Source organism: Phoca vitulina, unplaced genomic scaffold (assembly GCF_004348235.1).
Source record: "Phoca vitulina isolate PV1807 unplaced genomic scaffold, GSC_HSeal_1.0 scaffold58, whole genome shotgun sequence".
In the NCBI taxonomy this organism is placed as follows: Eukaryota; Metazoa; Chordata; class Mammalia; order Carnivora; family Phocidae; genus Phoca; species Phoca vitulina.
This window is the reverse complement of record NW_022589761.1, coordinates 5,676,178-5,691,781: the sequence shown is the minus strand read 5'-3', so window position 1 is coordinate 5,691,781 and position 15,604 is coordinate 5,676,178. Positions and strand designations below refer to the sequence as shown.

The following is a 15,604-nucleotide window of genomic DNA, read 5'->3' as shown; positions in this document are numbered from 1 at the left end:
AGACTGGGTGGCTTAAAACACAGAATTTATTGTCTCACGGTGCTGGAGGCCACAGTCTGACGTCAAGGGGTTGGCAGGGTTGGTCCTTTTGAGCGCAGGGGGGAAGGATCTGTTCTAGGCTTCTCTTCTTGGCTTCTAGATGACGGTCTTCATGTTCGCATGGCCTTCTCCCTGCACACAGGCTTCTGTGTCCAAATCCCCGCTTTTTATAAGGACACCAGCCCTCTTGGATTAGGGTCCAACCTACTGACCTCATTTTAACTTGACTATCTCTATGAAGACCCTATTTCCAAATCAGGTCACAATCTGAGGTTCTGGGAGTTAAGACCTCAACATTTAAATTTGGGAGGGTGGGGGGACACACAGTTCAGCTCATAACTCATAAGCAGCTACACTCTGTGGGGTTGCAGAGCAGAGAGAGGATGACGGCAAGGTCCCACAGCTCATGGGAGCCCAAGTTGTCCACCTGCCTTCTCCTCCCCACCCTTCAGCCTCCATTCAGGGAAACCTCTCCCAGAGGATGAGCCTCTCATGGCTTCCAAGACAGAAGGTAGAAGGTGGTGGTGTACGGGACTGATTTGGCTCCCAGCTGAATTCACTTTGGCTACCAGAGTGTTGATTTAAAAAACAAAATCCCTTTAATCAGTTGCCAATATCTTAAAAACCAGGAAATCTCACATCAAAATAAGCATGGCCGCCTTCTCTTGAAAAGAAGCTCTAGCCATGTTTGGCCTGCCTTTGGGCATGACAAGCCATCTCCGGGTCCCCCTAACGATCTAACCCAGGCCTCCCATCCATATGCAACATTGAGGCCAAATAGCCAAGGCCATTTATCACCGTGCTAGTGCTGACGTTTTCTTATGGGCTAAGAAGATGGTGCATCTTCTCTGTATCTGTCAAAAGTGGGGAAATGGGGGGCGCCTGGGGGGCTCAGTCGTTAAGCGTCTGCCTTCGGCTCAGGTCATGATCCCAGGGTCCTGGGATCGAGCCCCGTGTCGGGCTCCCTGCTCAGTGGGAAGCCTGTTTCTCCCTCTGCCCACTCCCCCTGCTTGTGTTCCCTCTCTCGCTGTCTCTCTCTGTCAAATAAATAAATAAAAATCTTTATTAAAAAAAAAGTGGGGAAATGGGATACATCGAGAGGGACACGGTTTCAAGAAGAATGGGAGGGAACTTAACTCCTTGTGGAGGTGAGCGGTCTCCTCCCGCGTGTCTCACGGGCAGTGTGTCCTTGCTCAGAGGATACCACTTATGGTGCTCTCTGAAACCCAGCCACCACCCCTCACTCGGTCTCTGTGCCTGCCTGCGAGGCCGGTGGTTCTCAGACTTCTTTTTGGTGGCAGGATCCCTTTCTACTCTGCAAAATCATCGAGGACTCCCCAGAAAACTTGTTTACGTGGGTTCCATCTCTAGCTGCTCCACGTCTTAGAAACTGAGACCGGGACATTTTGAAAGCCCAAGGCACACCAGCACACACAACCCGTTCCCGTCGGAGCGATGAGGTTGACCCGACGTCACAGAGCCCGTGAGCCCATGCGCCCCCGATGGGAGGCGAGTGAGCCTGATGGAGCCCTATCAGGGGTTCCCCGGACCTTGCTTTGCGAACCCTTGTGAGGACTCTGCATTAGTTACCGTTCTTTTAAGAAGGCTTCAAGGAGAGGAAACTCGGTTTCACTTCCAGCCCCTGCTGTTGCAGCATAGGTTCTAGGTCTTCTGAAGCGGGGAAGGAGGAAGGGAAGAGCAGGAAACAGATTTTCCTTCACCAAACCTCCGTGCCAACCCCGGTACCCACCAACCCCGCATACCCGTACCAGACAGGGGCCAGAACAAGCCCCTGGCATGGGCCTCGGGCAGGAAGAAAGGGCAACAGACACTCTAGTATGGAAAACAACAGACAGAAACATTTTATTCCACGTCCGGTTAGGCGGGTTGGAGGGCAAGGCAGGAATAAATACAAGGGGCGGGGAGGACCGGCGGGGGCGGGGGCCAGGCCGGGAGGCTCTAGGTCTTGCAGCATAGCCCACACATTGGTTTATTACAGCAGCCACAGCAGAACAGGCAGATGGGGAAGTGGGTGTCTCGCCTCCTCAGCCTCGGGAGCGTGGGCTGTGGGGAGGAAGGGAGAGTGAGCGGAGCTCGGGCCGGGCAAGGGCTGGGGGAGGCTCAGGAGGGAGTCGGTGCTCTCACCATCAAGCCAGCCTCGGCTCCAGCTGCGTCCTGGGCTTGCAGGGCTGCGAGCTGTCCTGTCTGCGGGAGCAGAAGGGGTGGTGAGGAAGGCCAGGGCCCAGGGGAGCTCTCAGACTTGCCCCCACACACCGGCTCCTCCCCAAGGGTCGGTGTCCTGGGGCTCCGTGGGTGTCCTGGGAGCCGCCCGGCGGTCCGGCCTTTTCTCCCCTCCGCTCACGCAGCTCTTCCCATAGACATCCCAGATCTGTCTCCTTCTCTCCCCACAGCTACTCTTCTTGGGGACATCGCCCTCCCTGGCCTGCTGCCACCCCCGCCTGGAACACGGCTCCCTGCATCTTGCCCCATCCATTCTGTTCCCCATGCCTTAGCAGTCGGATTAAAAGCCTGCGGGGCTCCCCTTGCACGTGGAGGAAAATCAGTATTTCCACAGTTGCCCGCAAGACTTGGCACGGCCGCCCCTCAATCTCCTCTCCAAGTAAGGTCCCCTTCACTCACTACACCTCCTGATCCTTGGGGACGTTCGCCACACTTGCCCTCTCCCGGGCCTTTGTTTGCTGTCGCCTTCTCTTATCCTCCCCAGTCCTAGGTCAGATTTCATTTTCTCACCAAACTCCTGATCCCATCTGAAGTCCTCCCCCCACCCCTCATGGTCACTCGGGTATCATCATCATTTTCCATTATTCATGAAGAGCATTTACTAAAACACAATGATCTTATTTCTGTTTTAATGGTTCCCGGACTAATTCCCTGACTGGGATGTAAGGTCCGTGAGAGCAGAACTCCTCTCATCTACCTTGTTCCCTGTGTGCTCCCCACTGTCCAGACTAGGACTGAACACGGAGCAGACACACCACTCATGGTGCAATTCGTTCGGGGCCTCCAGTCCCTGATACTCAGGCCCCCGGCTCTGTACCCCCCTTCCCTGCCCTGAGCTCTGTCCCGTGCTAAGGGGTCTGCGGCTGCCCTCAGCACTCCCCTCCCAGGGCCTGGCTCTCCGGTGGTCTCGGCCGCCGAGCCGGACCCAGGCCCTGTGGGCTCTCACCTGGTGCGGAAGAACCCAGCCACTGGCCAGACCGGCCAGGAGGAGGGACAGGAGGCCCGCAGCCTGGATCCGCGTGCTCATTGCCATCGTGCCGTCTGTCTGGCTGTCCTGCTGTCCCGTTGGGTTCAGGACTGGCTGTGGTGTCTGGGGCCCCGTTTCAGTTGCTTTTATGGGTCCTTCTGGAGGAGGCGGGGGTGCTAAGCCCCCTCCCCTTTGTCCTAACTCATTTCCAAGAAGGTGGTGGCGCCGACAAGACGGGAGATAAGCGGGAACAGAGTGACAGGGAACAGTGTTATGTCACCCTTAGCAGAGGTGTGTCCAGGGGGTGGGGCAGTCGGGGCCACAGACACGCGCCTCTAGCCAGCCACCTGGGAACACTTTCCCTGACATGGCATCACCCTGTTGACCTTGGGAAAAAAATTCCCCCTTTTGCCCCAGAAGTTGAACAGGTAGATGAGTAGGAGCGAGGTGACCTCCTATTCCCCACCCTTTCCCGATGTCCTCATCCCCAGGGAGGCTGGCCGTTGCTTACGGGCCCCTCCGGGGGTGCCCAGCATCATTCCTCCCGCTTCAGGCTCCCTTCACACAGGGCACAGATCCGGGCAGGAAACGCTGGGGCAGCCAGACGCACGGGTTTGTGTCGGCACAAGCCCCCAGCGGGCGTGTGGTTTTCTGAGTATCAGAAAAGGTCTCTGGAGTTCTTGCCCATTGAAGCTCAGTGTTCGTCATTGCTAACCCCGGAGGCCTGCCTCTTCTGTGCCACCTGTCCGAGCGGCTCCTGCCGGCCCCGTGCTGGGCTCTGCTCTGTATTCAGGGGCCGCGGCTGCCTTCTTCGCCCCCAATCCCCGGGGCCTGGCTGCCCAGGCCCTGCTCCCTCTTAGCACTGTGCCCACCCCAAGACTTGATTTCTTCATTTTATAGGAGGAACAGCAGGGAGAGATTGGGGCAGTGCTCAAGCTCACGCAGAGGCAAGAGCTAGGGTTCCAGCCTGAGCAGCCTGACTCTGGGGCCTGTGTTCACACCACTGGCCTTTCCCGTCTCCCCACAAGCACAGGAGGCCACAGGGGAGCACGCTGGACTGGGCCCACACTGGCACCTGGAATCCGGCAGCGGTGGGAGCATTTAAACCGCAGACATCAGCTGACTCTACAAACCTGGGCCTTTCTCCTTGAGGGCCGGTTCTCCAGCAGGCCACTGGATGGAGAGACGACGCAGGTGGCCTGACCGTGGCAACCCCACTCCCACCTACTCTGAGCCATCTCTGGGTGCACATGGTCCCGGGAACCACAAACCCTGATTCCACAGACGGGCCTTGGGCCGTGTTTCCTCCCTGACTCTCGCGGACCACCCAGGCAGGGTCAGCTCCAGCCTAAGGGCCTGTGGACGATGCTGCCAAGGAATGAACGCTCTTCCTGGCCCTGAGCTGCTGCCAAGGCCCACTCGAAACCACAAAAATGGGGGCTGTGGGGTCTGGGAAGTGCAGGCCGCTCCCCGCTGCACACACCTTCACTCTAAGACGGCCTCACGCTGAGGGGCAAAGGGAGACGGGGCCGTCAGAGGGCAGCCCAGTTGGGAGCATTTGGGATGGGACGCAGCGGAGAGCTCGGCCAGGTGAGCAGGCGGGCAGGCCCCGGTCCTGGGAGTTGCATGGGGCCGCGGGCCACACGCTCAGCCCTGGGGAGACGCGGCGGCCCCCAGCACCGCCGGGCAGCACCGCTTCGCAGCTCAGGCCAGGTTTCATCACCAGCCGGGGCAGGGGTCACAGTGCAGGCGCCAGGGCCACGGGGTGAGGCGACAGGCTGACGGGCCAAGCCCGGCTTCCTGGCCATCTGCCCTTCCTGGGGGTGGGGGGCTCAAGGCCAGGCTCCACCATTGGCTGGTGCAGAGGGGAGGGCTTCAACCCTTAAGGGCAGGGTCAGGAGCCAGTGCTGTTTTTAGTAACAGATGACAGGAAAGACCCCAGCCTCTCCTCCGAAAACATGGGACACGTCCTTGACCCCAGCTCCCCACGCCCTCACACCACACATGCACACCTGGAGCCTCAAAGGGGATATTCAGTCCTTAATCTCTCCACCCATCCGACCGACCAACAGACCGGGGTCCGGGAGGTACAGGAAGGATGGCAGGGCCTGGCACGCCGCCACACACACCGCAGCCGAGGCAATGCCCTCGTGGAGCTCCCCACGGTCCCCGGGCCCCCTCCCCATCCCCGAGATGGACAGAGACACAAACAGACAAGGCGGGGCCACATGGGGCCAGTTTATTGCAGTTAAATACCTCTCTCTCTCTCTATTTTTTTCGTCCACTTTTCCATAAAGAAAATTAAAACACACACACACACTCAAAGGGGAGCAGGGATCCAGAAACAAGAGGTGGGGTGGGACATGGCCTCCCTGCTTAGGTCCAGGCCCCGGGGATGGCCCCCCTAAAGGCTCCCCTCCTTCCCGAAAGCACCCTGTCTCAGTACCTCTAGAGACCAAGGAGGCAGCGGGGTATGGCAGGGCCTCTGTCCTCCTCCCTCTTGCCTCCAGGCGAGACCACTAGAAGTGCTGGGGCTTAGTGGGGGCCGGGAGAAGGGAGACAGACAGAAGGGGGGGGATATCGCTTCCCAAGTTGAGGAGAGCGGCGGGCGCTTATCCACAGAAATGCGTTATTTCTCCCCGTTTTGTTAAAAATCTACTATAAAAAAACGCAGCTGGGGGAGGGGCGTGTGTCCCTCTCTGTGCTAAGGGCTGGGGGAGGGGCGGCCGAGGCGGCAGCGGGGCGGGCGTCACTGCCGCGCGCTCTCGCCCACCATCTCCAGGTTGTGCTGCTGCAGCTGCGCGCGAAGCACGGCGTTCTCGTTCTTCAGCTCCTCGATCTGGCACACACGACACGACAGGGGGAGCCGGCAGGGGGCGACGAGCCAGGGGCTGGCTGCCCGCACCTGCCCGGCCCCCCCCCCGGCCCCGCCCCGCCCCGCCCCTCACCTGCTGCCTCAGCAGCTCGTTGTCCATCTGCAGCCGCTCGGCCTCCTTGAAGGTCTCCTGCATGCGCTGGTTGGTCTGGCGCAGCTCCCGGATGTAGTCACAGGCCTTTGACAGGATCCCTCCTTTACTCTGCGGGGTGGGCAAGAGCGCCGGTGAGCGCCGCCCGCTGGCTCGCCCAGGACGGCGCCTGGGGGCCGGGCCAGGCCCACTTTCTCGAAGGGGTGGCCGGGGGGAAGGGGGGGCACTTACCGCTCCCGTCTTGCTGTTGTCTGCATTACAATCTGGAATGATTTTTGAAAGTTGGACGATCCAGTTGTTGATCTTGTCCCTCCGCCTCCTCTCCACTGCAAGAGTAAGAGCCGTGTGGCCCGCCGTGCGCACGGAGCTTCCCAGAGCTGCCCGCGCGGCGCTCCTGCCCCCCGCGGACCGGGGCCGCCCCGGGGGCAGCGCCCACATGCGGGCACCTGGCTGCCGCGCCCCGCTCCACGCCGCTTCTCTCGGGCCGCACGCACACACCTTTCGGGCAGAATCAACAGTGGGGACGGCGGGTTCATTTTGTTTACCTGCCTGGCGTATATTTTTAAAAAGTAATTCACGTAATTAATTGGCATCTTCTGAAAAATGGGGAGTTGTGGCTTGTGTTCTTGGGAGGCAAGAATGGGCCAGAGCCCCTTTCCACAGGACCCCGGCGCCCCTGTCTGGTTCTCCACAGCTGCTGCCTTTGATTTTCCACAGTCCTCAGGCCTCCCCCGGGGCTTTGGGCTCCACAAATTTTTTAGTTCAACTTTAAAATCACAGTCTGACCATGTCTTCCCCCTGGTTAAAATCCTTCTCCAGAGCCCGGGCAGCGAGTCCCAAGCTGCCACGGCTGATGCTTGTGGCTCTCAGGGGCCTGGCCCCACCAGCCACGGGGGCGGTCACCCAAGGGCAACGTGAACCCTACCTTGAAGGCCAGGGCTGGCAGACCAATGGAAGACTTTGCTTGAAAAATCCAGATTCGTGATTTACTCCCGTAACACTCAGCAATCTCACCCAAACTCTGTCCGCTGACCTGAGCGACGGCTACCCCATCCCTGTGGCTTCTCATCGGGCTCATGTCATGGCCTAATGACAGCCACTTGGGGTCTGCCTGCATTGGAGCCTAAGACCAGGGTTCAGGGCCTATGGAAGCAAAGCTATGCCAGAATCTTCCTTACCTTCCAAGCACAGTACTAGGGATCGGTGTGGACACACACAAGAAAGCCCAGTCACCTTCCCCAACCGACACACGCCCTCATCCCTCCTGCCAGGACAGCTCATGGGCAGATGTAGGCAGCGTTTGTGGAGGAGACGAAGCCTATAGGTGGGATTTGGAAAGTGGGGCAAAGGAGTATTTCCTCTGGGCTGGGCAGTGCTGATGGGGGTTGTCAGAAGGGGTCTGGGTGAGAGTGAAAACGGACGGTGGGCCAGAATCACACCCCTCACCCCTCACGGTCTCCGAGGCTGGTGGCTCCCGCTGACCGTGTTGCTCTCACCAACAACACGCCTGGCCACCCATCGTCAAACCCACTGCTGGCTCCTGGCACTTGGCTCCGTCTGCTCACTGCCAACCGTCCTTCCCCATGTCCAGGTGCCCCCTGCTCTGGCCCGGGTTATGACACCCTCCTCCAGGGACTCTCCTCCTCCCTTGCTCTCCAGGACTGCACTTTACCCACCCGTCGCCCTGGGGTGAGGGCGCAGCACCCGGGTCTCATTCCTGCCGGGGAGGGCTGCGCCTCCCCACTGAGGATGGCCACGTCCTACCACCTCGAAACTCTGTGCTAAAAACTGCAGTGGAACCAAGAGTCTAGCCCAGGCCTGGCGGCATTGGCCACCCTGCCCTCCAGCAGTGCGCTCTATTCCCAAGGTTTCAGCAGGGAAACTCAACGGCAGACGGCTTCTCCGCTTCCTGCTCTCCCCTCATGCAGTCTGGCATTCTCAAGCCCCGGCACCGGGCTGCAGCCAGATCTCCTGCGGACTCCTCCCTTCCAGCCACCAGACGGCAGGGATGGGGGCGCCGGGCACATCTTTTCCAGTTTGCGTTTACTTAAAACTTACTGCCTGCCCAGGGCACCTGGGTGGCTCAGCCGGTTGAGCATCCGACTCTTGGTTTCAGCTCAGGTCACGATCTCAGGGTCATGGGATTGAGCCCCAGGTCGAGCTCTGTACGCAGCAGGGAGTCTGCCTGAGATTCTCTCCCTCTGCCCTTCCCCTGCTCACTTACGCTCTTGCTCTCAAATAAATAAAATTTAAAAAACCCCAAAACCAAAAAACCCCAAAACCAAAAAACCTTAGTGCCTGCCCTACTGTGTGCAGGGGGGCACCTGCAAGCCCAGAGTCTGCGGAGGACTCAACCTCTGTCCTGCTGGTGTGCACGGCACCTCTGTGCAATGTGTGTGAACGGGGGACACGGACACCGTAGAGGTGCTATGACCGAAGGTTGTACCAAGTGCCTGGGCAATGGCAGGGTGAGCCAATGATTTCTACATGGTGCTGGGTGTGGTGGGCCTTCAGAGAAAGACTTGGGGAGGGAACATTTGGGCTGCTTTCTGAGGGGAGGGGCATCAGGCAGACAGGTGTGGAAAATGCTGAAATGGGGACATGGAAATACTCTGGGGAGGCAAGTGGGGAAGGGAAAGGCTAGGTTGTGAAGGTCTCAAATGCCTTGTTGATGGGCCCAGGCCCTTGCACCAAGCAGGTGGTGAGGTGGTCAGACCTGTGGCTCGGGAAGACCATCCTGGCACGTTTGAAAGGGAGGACGCCCGGTCAAGACCAAGGCCACGTCTACTCCACAGTAGAGCTTCGCTTACACCCATACGACACTGAAAACAATCCAGAAGCAAAATCTGCCAGGACTGAAGGGAGAAACGGACAAACTCACAGACATGCTTGGAGACATTAACGTTCCTCTCTCAGTAACTGATAGAACACGTAGACAAAAAAGTCAGGATAGAAAACCTCAAGAGTGTCAACCAACTTGAGCTAGCCGACCCCGAGGGAACTCTCCACACCACAGCAGAGACACACATTCTAAGCGTGCATGGAACCTTCCACAAGACAGACCATATTCAGGGCCATAAAACAAGTCTCAACAAATCTCAGAGAACTGACATTATATAGTAACAGTAAGTTTCTGATCAGAACAGAACTAAATTAAAAATGAGTAACAAAAAAAATCCAAAAAACACAAATGTTTGGAAATTAAGCAATGCACTTCTAAATAACCCATGGGTCAAAGAAGGTATCATTAGGGAAATTGGAAAGCATTTTAAACTGAATGATAACGAAAACCAATATATCCAAATGAGTTGCAGCTGAAGCAGCACTGGAGTGAAATTTACATCTAGAAAGGCTTGTGCTGGGAAAAAAGGAAGGTTTAAATCATCTTGAAAGGCCAGGAAAAAAACCCCAAACTAATTAAACCCAAAATAAGTAAATAGAATGAATTAGCAACATTAAGAATAGAAACTAATGAAATAGAAAAAGCAATCTCATCCGGCATTTAAAAATCAGATTTCTGGATTTCTGACTCCTCAGAGGTTCCCGGCAACAGTGGGCCCAAATTCTGACCCGGCTGCAATGGGCTGGCCCCACAGGCTCCAATCCCCCGTGGGGCCTGGAGATGGGCTCCCGCAGTCCCAAGAAAAGGTGGAAAAGAGGGAAAAAGGAGAAAGAGAAGCTGATATGGGGTCTAATTTAGCACAGAGTCTCAGGGTTCGCAGACATGAGGGAAAGAGAAGGGGCAGAGTCGAGGGTGGCCCTGGCTTTTGGTTCTGGCTTGGGTAATTCTAAGAGGGGTGCCTTTTGCCCTGTGGGAAAAGAAATGTTGCATGGGAACCTTTGGGGGGGGAGTGGCGGGGAGCTTGTTTTGGACAAGGTGAGTATGAGGTGTCTCAAGGACATCCAGAAATGAAGATTTTGAATGGACAGTTCAAACTACGGCTACGGAGTTCAAGAGAGAAGAACGGAATAGAAACAGCTTTGTAGGCAGCCAGGGTCCGGGGCGAGGGGGGAGCCCTGGGAGGACACTGAGGAGCGGTTCTCACCTTGTCCGAATCACATACTCTTTTCTGGAGCAATGATGAATACCTACAATCGGGCATAGGGTTTGGGGGATACTGAATATCCCTGAGCTGAAGGCTTCAACTCTCCCGAGGCCAATGGAAGACAGGCCAGACTTTAAGGAACACCAACAGTCAAAGCAGTTTCCAGCCTTGCCCAATGGGAAGAATCACCTGGGTAACTTGTTGAAATACAGGCTCCTGGGCCTCCCGCTGACCTACTCATTCTGAACCTTGAGAGGACAGCCCCAGAGATCGTGACTGTTAACAAGCTTCCCGGAGCTACTGGGAAGCTCTGCTCTGAGGAGCAGGCTGGGAAGGAAAAGCAGAGTGCAGGAAAACCAGAGCGCGTAGAGCAGAAAGGAACATTCCCGAAAGGGGACCAGGCTGGGTCAGATGCTTGGAGCACAGACAGGAAAGGAAGCCAGTGGATTTGGCAATGAGGTCGTCATGGGTGACCTCAGACGGACCTCCTTTGGTAGAGAAATGAGCCAGACTGGCAAGGGTACAGGGAGGATGGGCAGAGGGTGGGTCAAAGACTGTGCAGGTTGGGAGACGGAGGGCAGGATGCAGCTGGAGCGTAAGGACAACGTTATGAGAAAGACTGCTGACTGCTCTCTGCAGGATGAGCAAGATTCAAGACTCGGCAGGTGAGAGGCGGAGAGTGCAGAGCAGGGTGGAGGGTGGCTGGATGGTATCCCCGAGTCACCGGCTGCAGCCTTACCAGGTGCGCACTGCAGGGCTGGGGGCACCGGGGTCGTCGAGCTTACGCCATTTCACACACGACTACAGAGGTGCAGAGACTGAGAAGCAGCCTGATGTCACAGAGCCAGTAAGCGGCAGGGCCGGGACTGCCTGGGGTAGCCTACTGGAGGCCCCTCAATCACACCACACCCCCAAACCAAGCTCGGCCTCTCCCCTTCCCTTCAGACCAACCTGATGCCATCAGGAAACCCTGATTCTCCAGCCTTGCAATCTTCTCCCCCAAGTGCTCCCCTGCTTCATGCCCTGTCCTGTCTCAGGCCGACATCTGCAGTCACCCGCGATGTTCCCAGCCTCTGGTGTCCCATCTCCTCCATACAGACCCCTGGCTTCCCCTCCAATTAGAACAAAAACCCCGGAGCAAGGATGCTGTTCTTACAAGGCCCCGTGTGCCCTGGCCAGCCCTCCCACAACGCCACCAACTTCCTCTTTCCTCCTCTGAATTCTGCTCTTCTTCAGACACACCAAGTCTGTCCTGGCTCTGGCCTGGGTGTTTGCACTTGCTCAGCCCCCTGCCTGGGACTCTGCTTCGGGGACTCGGCTGCCCGTTCAGGCCTCTGCTCCAGACTCAGACAGGCCTACGGAGCACACCGCCGCCATTACTCCCTAGCTTCTCGCGCAGCTTTCTCTCCTCCTCACATCACACCGCAGCTTCGTGTAATCTGTCTCTCCCACCAGAAGGAACGCTGCGAGAGCCAAGACCTCATCCGTTCTGTCAGCCCCTGGACCCAAGGGCCTAAAAGCCAGGCAGATGTAGGGTACGGATATACTAAAGGCTGAGCTCAGTGAGCTGCTCGGGTCACAGCTGCAAAGACCCAAACCCAGCCGAACACCTTCAGGACTCTCAGGGCCTCACCCTGACATTCAACGCCTTCCTTAGTCCTCCCTGGTCCCGCACCCCCAAGCACGCCGCATGGAACCTCTGCTTCGACCCCATCAGCACTGCCCGAAGCAACCTCGGCCCACTCTGCCTTCCCTCCAGCTTGAGCTCCCCTCCGCCTGACAGGCTCTCCCCAAGGCCAGCTCTCTGGGGAAGACACCAGCCTAAACTCTGCCTCCTTCACACCGCAGACCAGGCTCCAGACCAGGCCCGGGGTGCACGCTGCTCAGCCTAGAATCCGCCTTCAGGAAACATGTGCTGAGAGAGGATAACCTAGGTGTAAACGCCCCCCTGGACTTGCATGCTACCATGACCAGGGGGTGGGGGGGTGGAGGGGGGGATGCGGTGGAGGACTAAGGGACAGCATTAAGGGCCAAGATGACCTTAGGGTGGGATCTGTTGTTTAACGGAAGGGCACGACGCTCGGCCTTGGCCAGCCAGGGGCACAGCTTCGGGGAGTTTCAATCTCAGATGTGTTCCCCAGCAGACCAGAGCTGCTTCTAGAAGTCAGGTGGGCGGGGGAAATGAAGGACAAGAGGGCAACAGCTGCCACACGGAAAGTAGTCCTAGGGAAACCAAATCAAACCGATTTTTCAAGAGAAGCAGGATATCCACATGTGAACGTGAAATTTGCCATTTCAGACGTTGACCATGAACTCAAGATCACTAGCCAGCATGACAAAACACCTTCCAGGTCACACCTCCTGCCTTTCTGTTCCTGGCAACGGACTTCTACCTGTTTTTACTTTTCCAGCGTTCACCAAACACCTCTCGTGCACTCATGGTGAGCCAGTGAGCCGTGACACCAAGCACCAGGCCTGGCGGTGCCCGTGGGGCCCAGAAACTCCAGCCGGACCTTACCTTCATTGTGCTGGGCCCTCCTTCTTTCATCCCGTGGTGTTCTGGTTCCGTCAATTTTCCTAGAAGAGGAAAAAGATGGGCATGTGTTCTCTCAGATCCCATTTGTCTAAACACCTATTAAGGAGTCAGATTTGGAAATTATCTCTGTAAAATAAACTCCCATGCAAAAAAAAACAAAACAAAACAAAACTAATGCCCTTGCTTATACTCAAAAAGCAGAAACAGACCAAAAAAATACGCTGACTGCTTGCTGTGTGCTCAACTGTCTGGCTCCCATTCCAGAAAAACTTCCCTTCCTTTGGCCCCCTCGCACCAGCCCCTCCCCGGGTCCCCTGCTCCTGGGAGCGGGTCTCCCACACGTACGGGGAGTAGGGGTGTGTCCGGGGTGCAATCGTCCTCTGCGTTCCTGTCTGAAGCACATCTTGTGGTGTCATCATGACATAGAACTGGCCTGCAGCAAAAGCGGGGGTTAGTGCAAAAACTGGGGGGGGAAGGGGGACAATCAGAACCGGTTGGGGGGGCTTCCCTCCCTGCTAGGCCTGCTGCCTCCCCTGCCTTCCGCCCTGGCCCCTTCCTCCCTTTACCTCCAGCCTGCAAGCTCTGGTCTGTGGTCTGTACGGACACAGCCGTGGTATCTCCCACACTGGATGCTGGGAAATAGGCAAACCGTGCCTCCCCACTGACAGCCTCAGCTGCCGGGCTGCCGCCATTGCTGAAGGGATTTTGGATTACGGCCTGGGGAGTAGGAGGACACAGAGGCCACCCTTAGCCATCTTTGTTTGCCAACCCATCCCCTTCTTGCCGTGTAGAACGTTCACCGCATCCTCTGGAGGACGGGAAACCCCTCTGTGTGTGCCACTCTGCCCTGTCTCCTAGCCAGGGAACTCAGCAGATGCCCAGCAATCACCTGATGAGCTGATCCACTTTCACCTCTAAGAGACTTTCCTGTTACCATCATCCCCATTTTACAGAAAGAAAGAAAAGCTCTTGACCCAAGTTTTACCACGCAGAACAGGGCTCTGACCCACACCGCCTGATGGTCTGAAGGCAGCATCGGTTTCCCACTTGCCCCACCCCGTGGGGATTCCCAAGAACAGCGTAGTGTCCCCTCTCCATCCCCCCAGGGGTGGTGGGCACCTACCAGCGGGAAGGGCGCTGCGGGACCTGGGGGCACAGAGGCAGCAGTGGGGCCAGGACGCTGGGCTGCCCCGTCCACACCCACCTGGGTCACAGCCTGCTGCCCCCCCGCGAAGGCAGCCGTAGACACAACGCTGACGGCGCCAGCCGTGTCGCCCTGGCCATCCAGCTGACCATCAGTCACCTGGACTACGCGGTACGTCACCTGCAGGGGGCGGCAGAGCAGCGAGATCGGCTCTGGGGTCCCGGCCGGGGCCAGGTCTGAGCCCCTCCCAGCCCGCCCGCTCGACCCTCGGCTCAACCCTCCACTTGCCCGCGGGCTCCCGGCCCGCAGCTTCACCTGTCCTCCATTATTCTCTGTGCGGAACTGGTACTGGATGTTGTGGTCGCCAAACGCCGCCTGCTGGACGCTGGCGATGGCCACCGCCGTCTGCTCCTCCGCCCCAGGGCCGTCCCCGCCTGCGGTCGGAGGAGGGGGGGGAAATGGTCAGTGGTCACGCGGCCAAGGCGCCCCCAGTCCCCTCCCCGGGCGCAGGCCGCGGCCCCGGTGAGCCCCGCGAGCACTCACCTTCCTGCAGCTCGACGCCCTCCTCTGCCTCGGGTCCCTTGTCGTGACTGCGGGGAGGACGGGAAGAAGGGGGTCAGGGCCGCCCGCGCCCCCGCCCCTTTGCCCAGGTGCACGGCCCCCGTCCCGCCCGGCCCAGTCTGGAGCTGGGGCACCGCTAGGACCCGGGGCCGAGGGTATTAGCGCGGGTCCCCCCTCCCTCGCAGCCTCCATTTTGAGCCGGGCCCAGCGGCCGCTCGGGATCATGGCGGCCCGGCCGCCAGGCCGAAGGGCCGGGGCCAGGGCGCGCGGGGGCACGGGCCGGTCGGGCACTCTTACCTGGCGGCGGCAGCAGCGGTGGCCGAGGCAGCGGGATCCAGACCCGGGTCCAGCATGTCCATGGGGGGGGGGGGGGCGGGGGGGGCGCGGGGCCCGGGGGGGGGGGGGAGGGGAGGGGAGGGAGGGGAGGGGGCGGGCGGCCGGGGGGGCCCCGAGCCCGGCGCTCACGCCGCGCGGCAGGAGGGGACGGAGGAGACACGGGAGCCGCTCGCGCTGATCACGGGGACAAACAGTGGGGTCATGTGAGGAGGAGATGCCGCCGCCGCCGCCGCCGCCGCTGCTGCTCCTGCAGCCGCCGCCGCCGCCTCCGCCCGCCCGCCCGCCGGCTCCCGGCGGCTCTCGGCTCCGGGACGCAGCGCGGCCGCCCCCCGCCCGCTGCACGCGGCCCTCGGGCCTCCTTCCCTGAGCAGCGGCCGCCGCCGCCGCGACTTTTTTTTTAACCCGGCCCGCCCTGGGTGGCTGCTGCCTCTCCCCTGGATCGCCGGCTCGCGCGTCCGCCGCCCGGCCTGGCCCAGTCCGGCGGCGGATCACTGCTGCAGCCGCCGCTGCTTTCTATTTTTTCCCCCTTTTTTTTCCTCCTTTACTTGAGCTGCGCGCGCGCGGCGGCGGCGGCGGCGGCGGCGGCGGCGCGAGCCCGGGGCCGACGCGCGCGGGGGGAGGGCAGCCCCCGGGGAGCGCGCGCGCTGTGTGTCTCCGATGGCGGGCGGGCGCGCGCGGGCCCGGGTCTCGGCGGGGCGCGAGGTCGCCGTCGTCGCCTCGGCGGCCGCCTGGCACCCGCCGGCGGGCCGCCCGAGAGGAACGCGGGCC

General features: G+C 59.3%; 2 protein-coding genes across 2 annotated transcripts; both read right to left on the bottom strand.

The window, feature by feature from the left end:
* Positions 1-1,900: 1,900 nt before the first annotated feature.
* On the bottom strand, positions 1,901-3,543 carry HAMP (hepcidin antimicrobial peptide). The gene is made up of 3 exons (XM_032390411.1): positions 3,227-3,543; positions 2,185-2,244; positions 1,901-2,103 (listed from the first exon to the last, which is right to left on the bottom strand). The coding sequence occupies exons 1-3, from the start codon at positions 3,311-3,313 to the stop codon at positions 1,999-2,001; spliced, it is 252 nt and encodes an 83-aa protein (XP_032246302.1). The 5' UTR covers positions 3,314-3,543; the 3' UTR covers positions 1,901-1,998.
* A 1,916-nt stretch (positions 3,544-5,459) lies between these two features.
* On the bottom strand, positions 5,460-14,881 carry USF2 (upstream transcription factor 2, c-fos interacting). The gene is made up of 10 exons (XM_032390351.1): positions 14,798-14,881; positions 14,483-14,529; positions 14,255-14,373; positions 13,919-14,119; positions 13,362-13,512; positions 13,141-13,228; positions 12,778-12,836; positions 6,445-6,539; positions 6,196-6,324; positions 5,460-6,086 (listed from the first exon to the last, which is right to left on the bottom strand). Exons 1-10 carry the CDS (start codon positions 14,857-14,859, stop codon positions 5,997-5,999), a joined length of 1,041 nt encoding a protein of 346 aa, XP_032246242.1. The 5' UTR covers positions 14,860-14,881; the 3' UTR covers positions 5,460-5,996.
* Between the last annotated feature and the right edge of the window lie 723 nt (positions 14,882-15,604).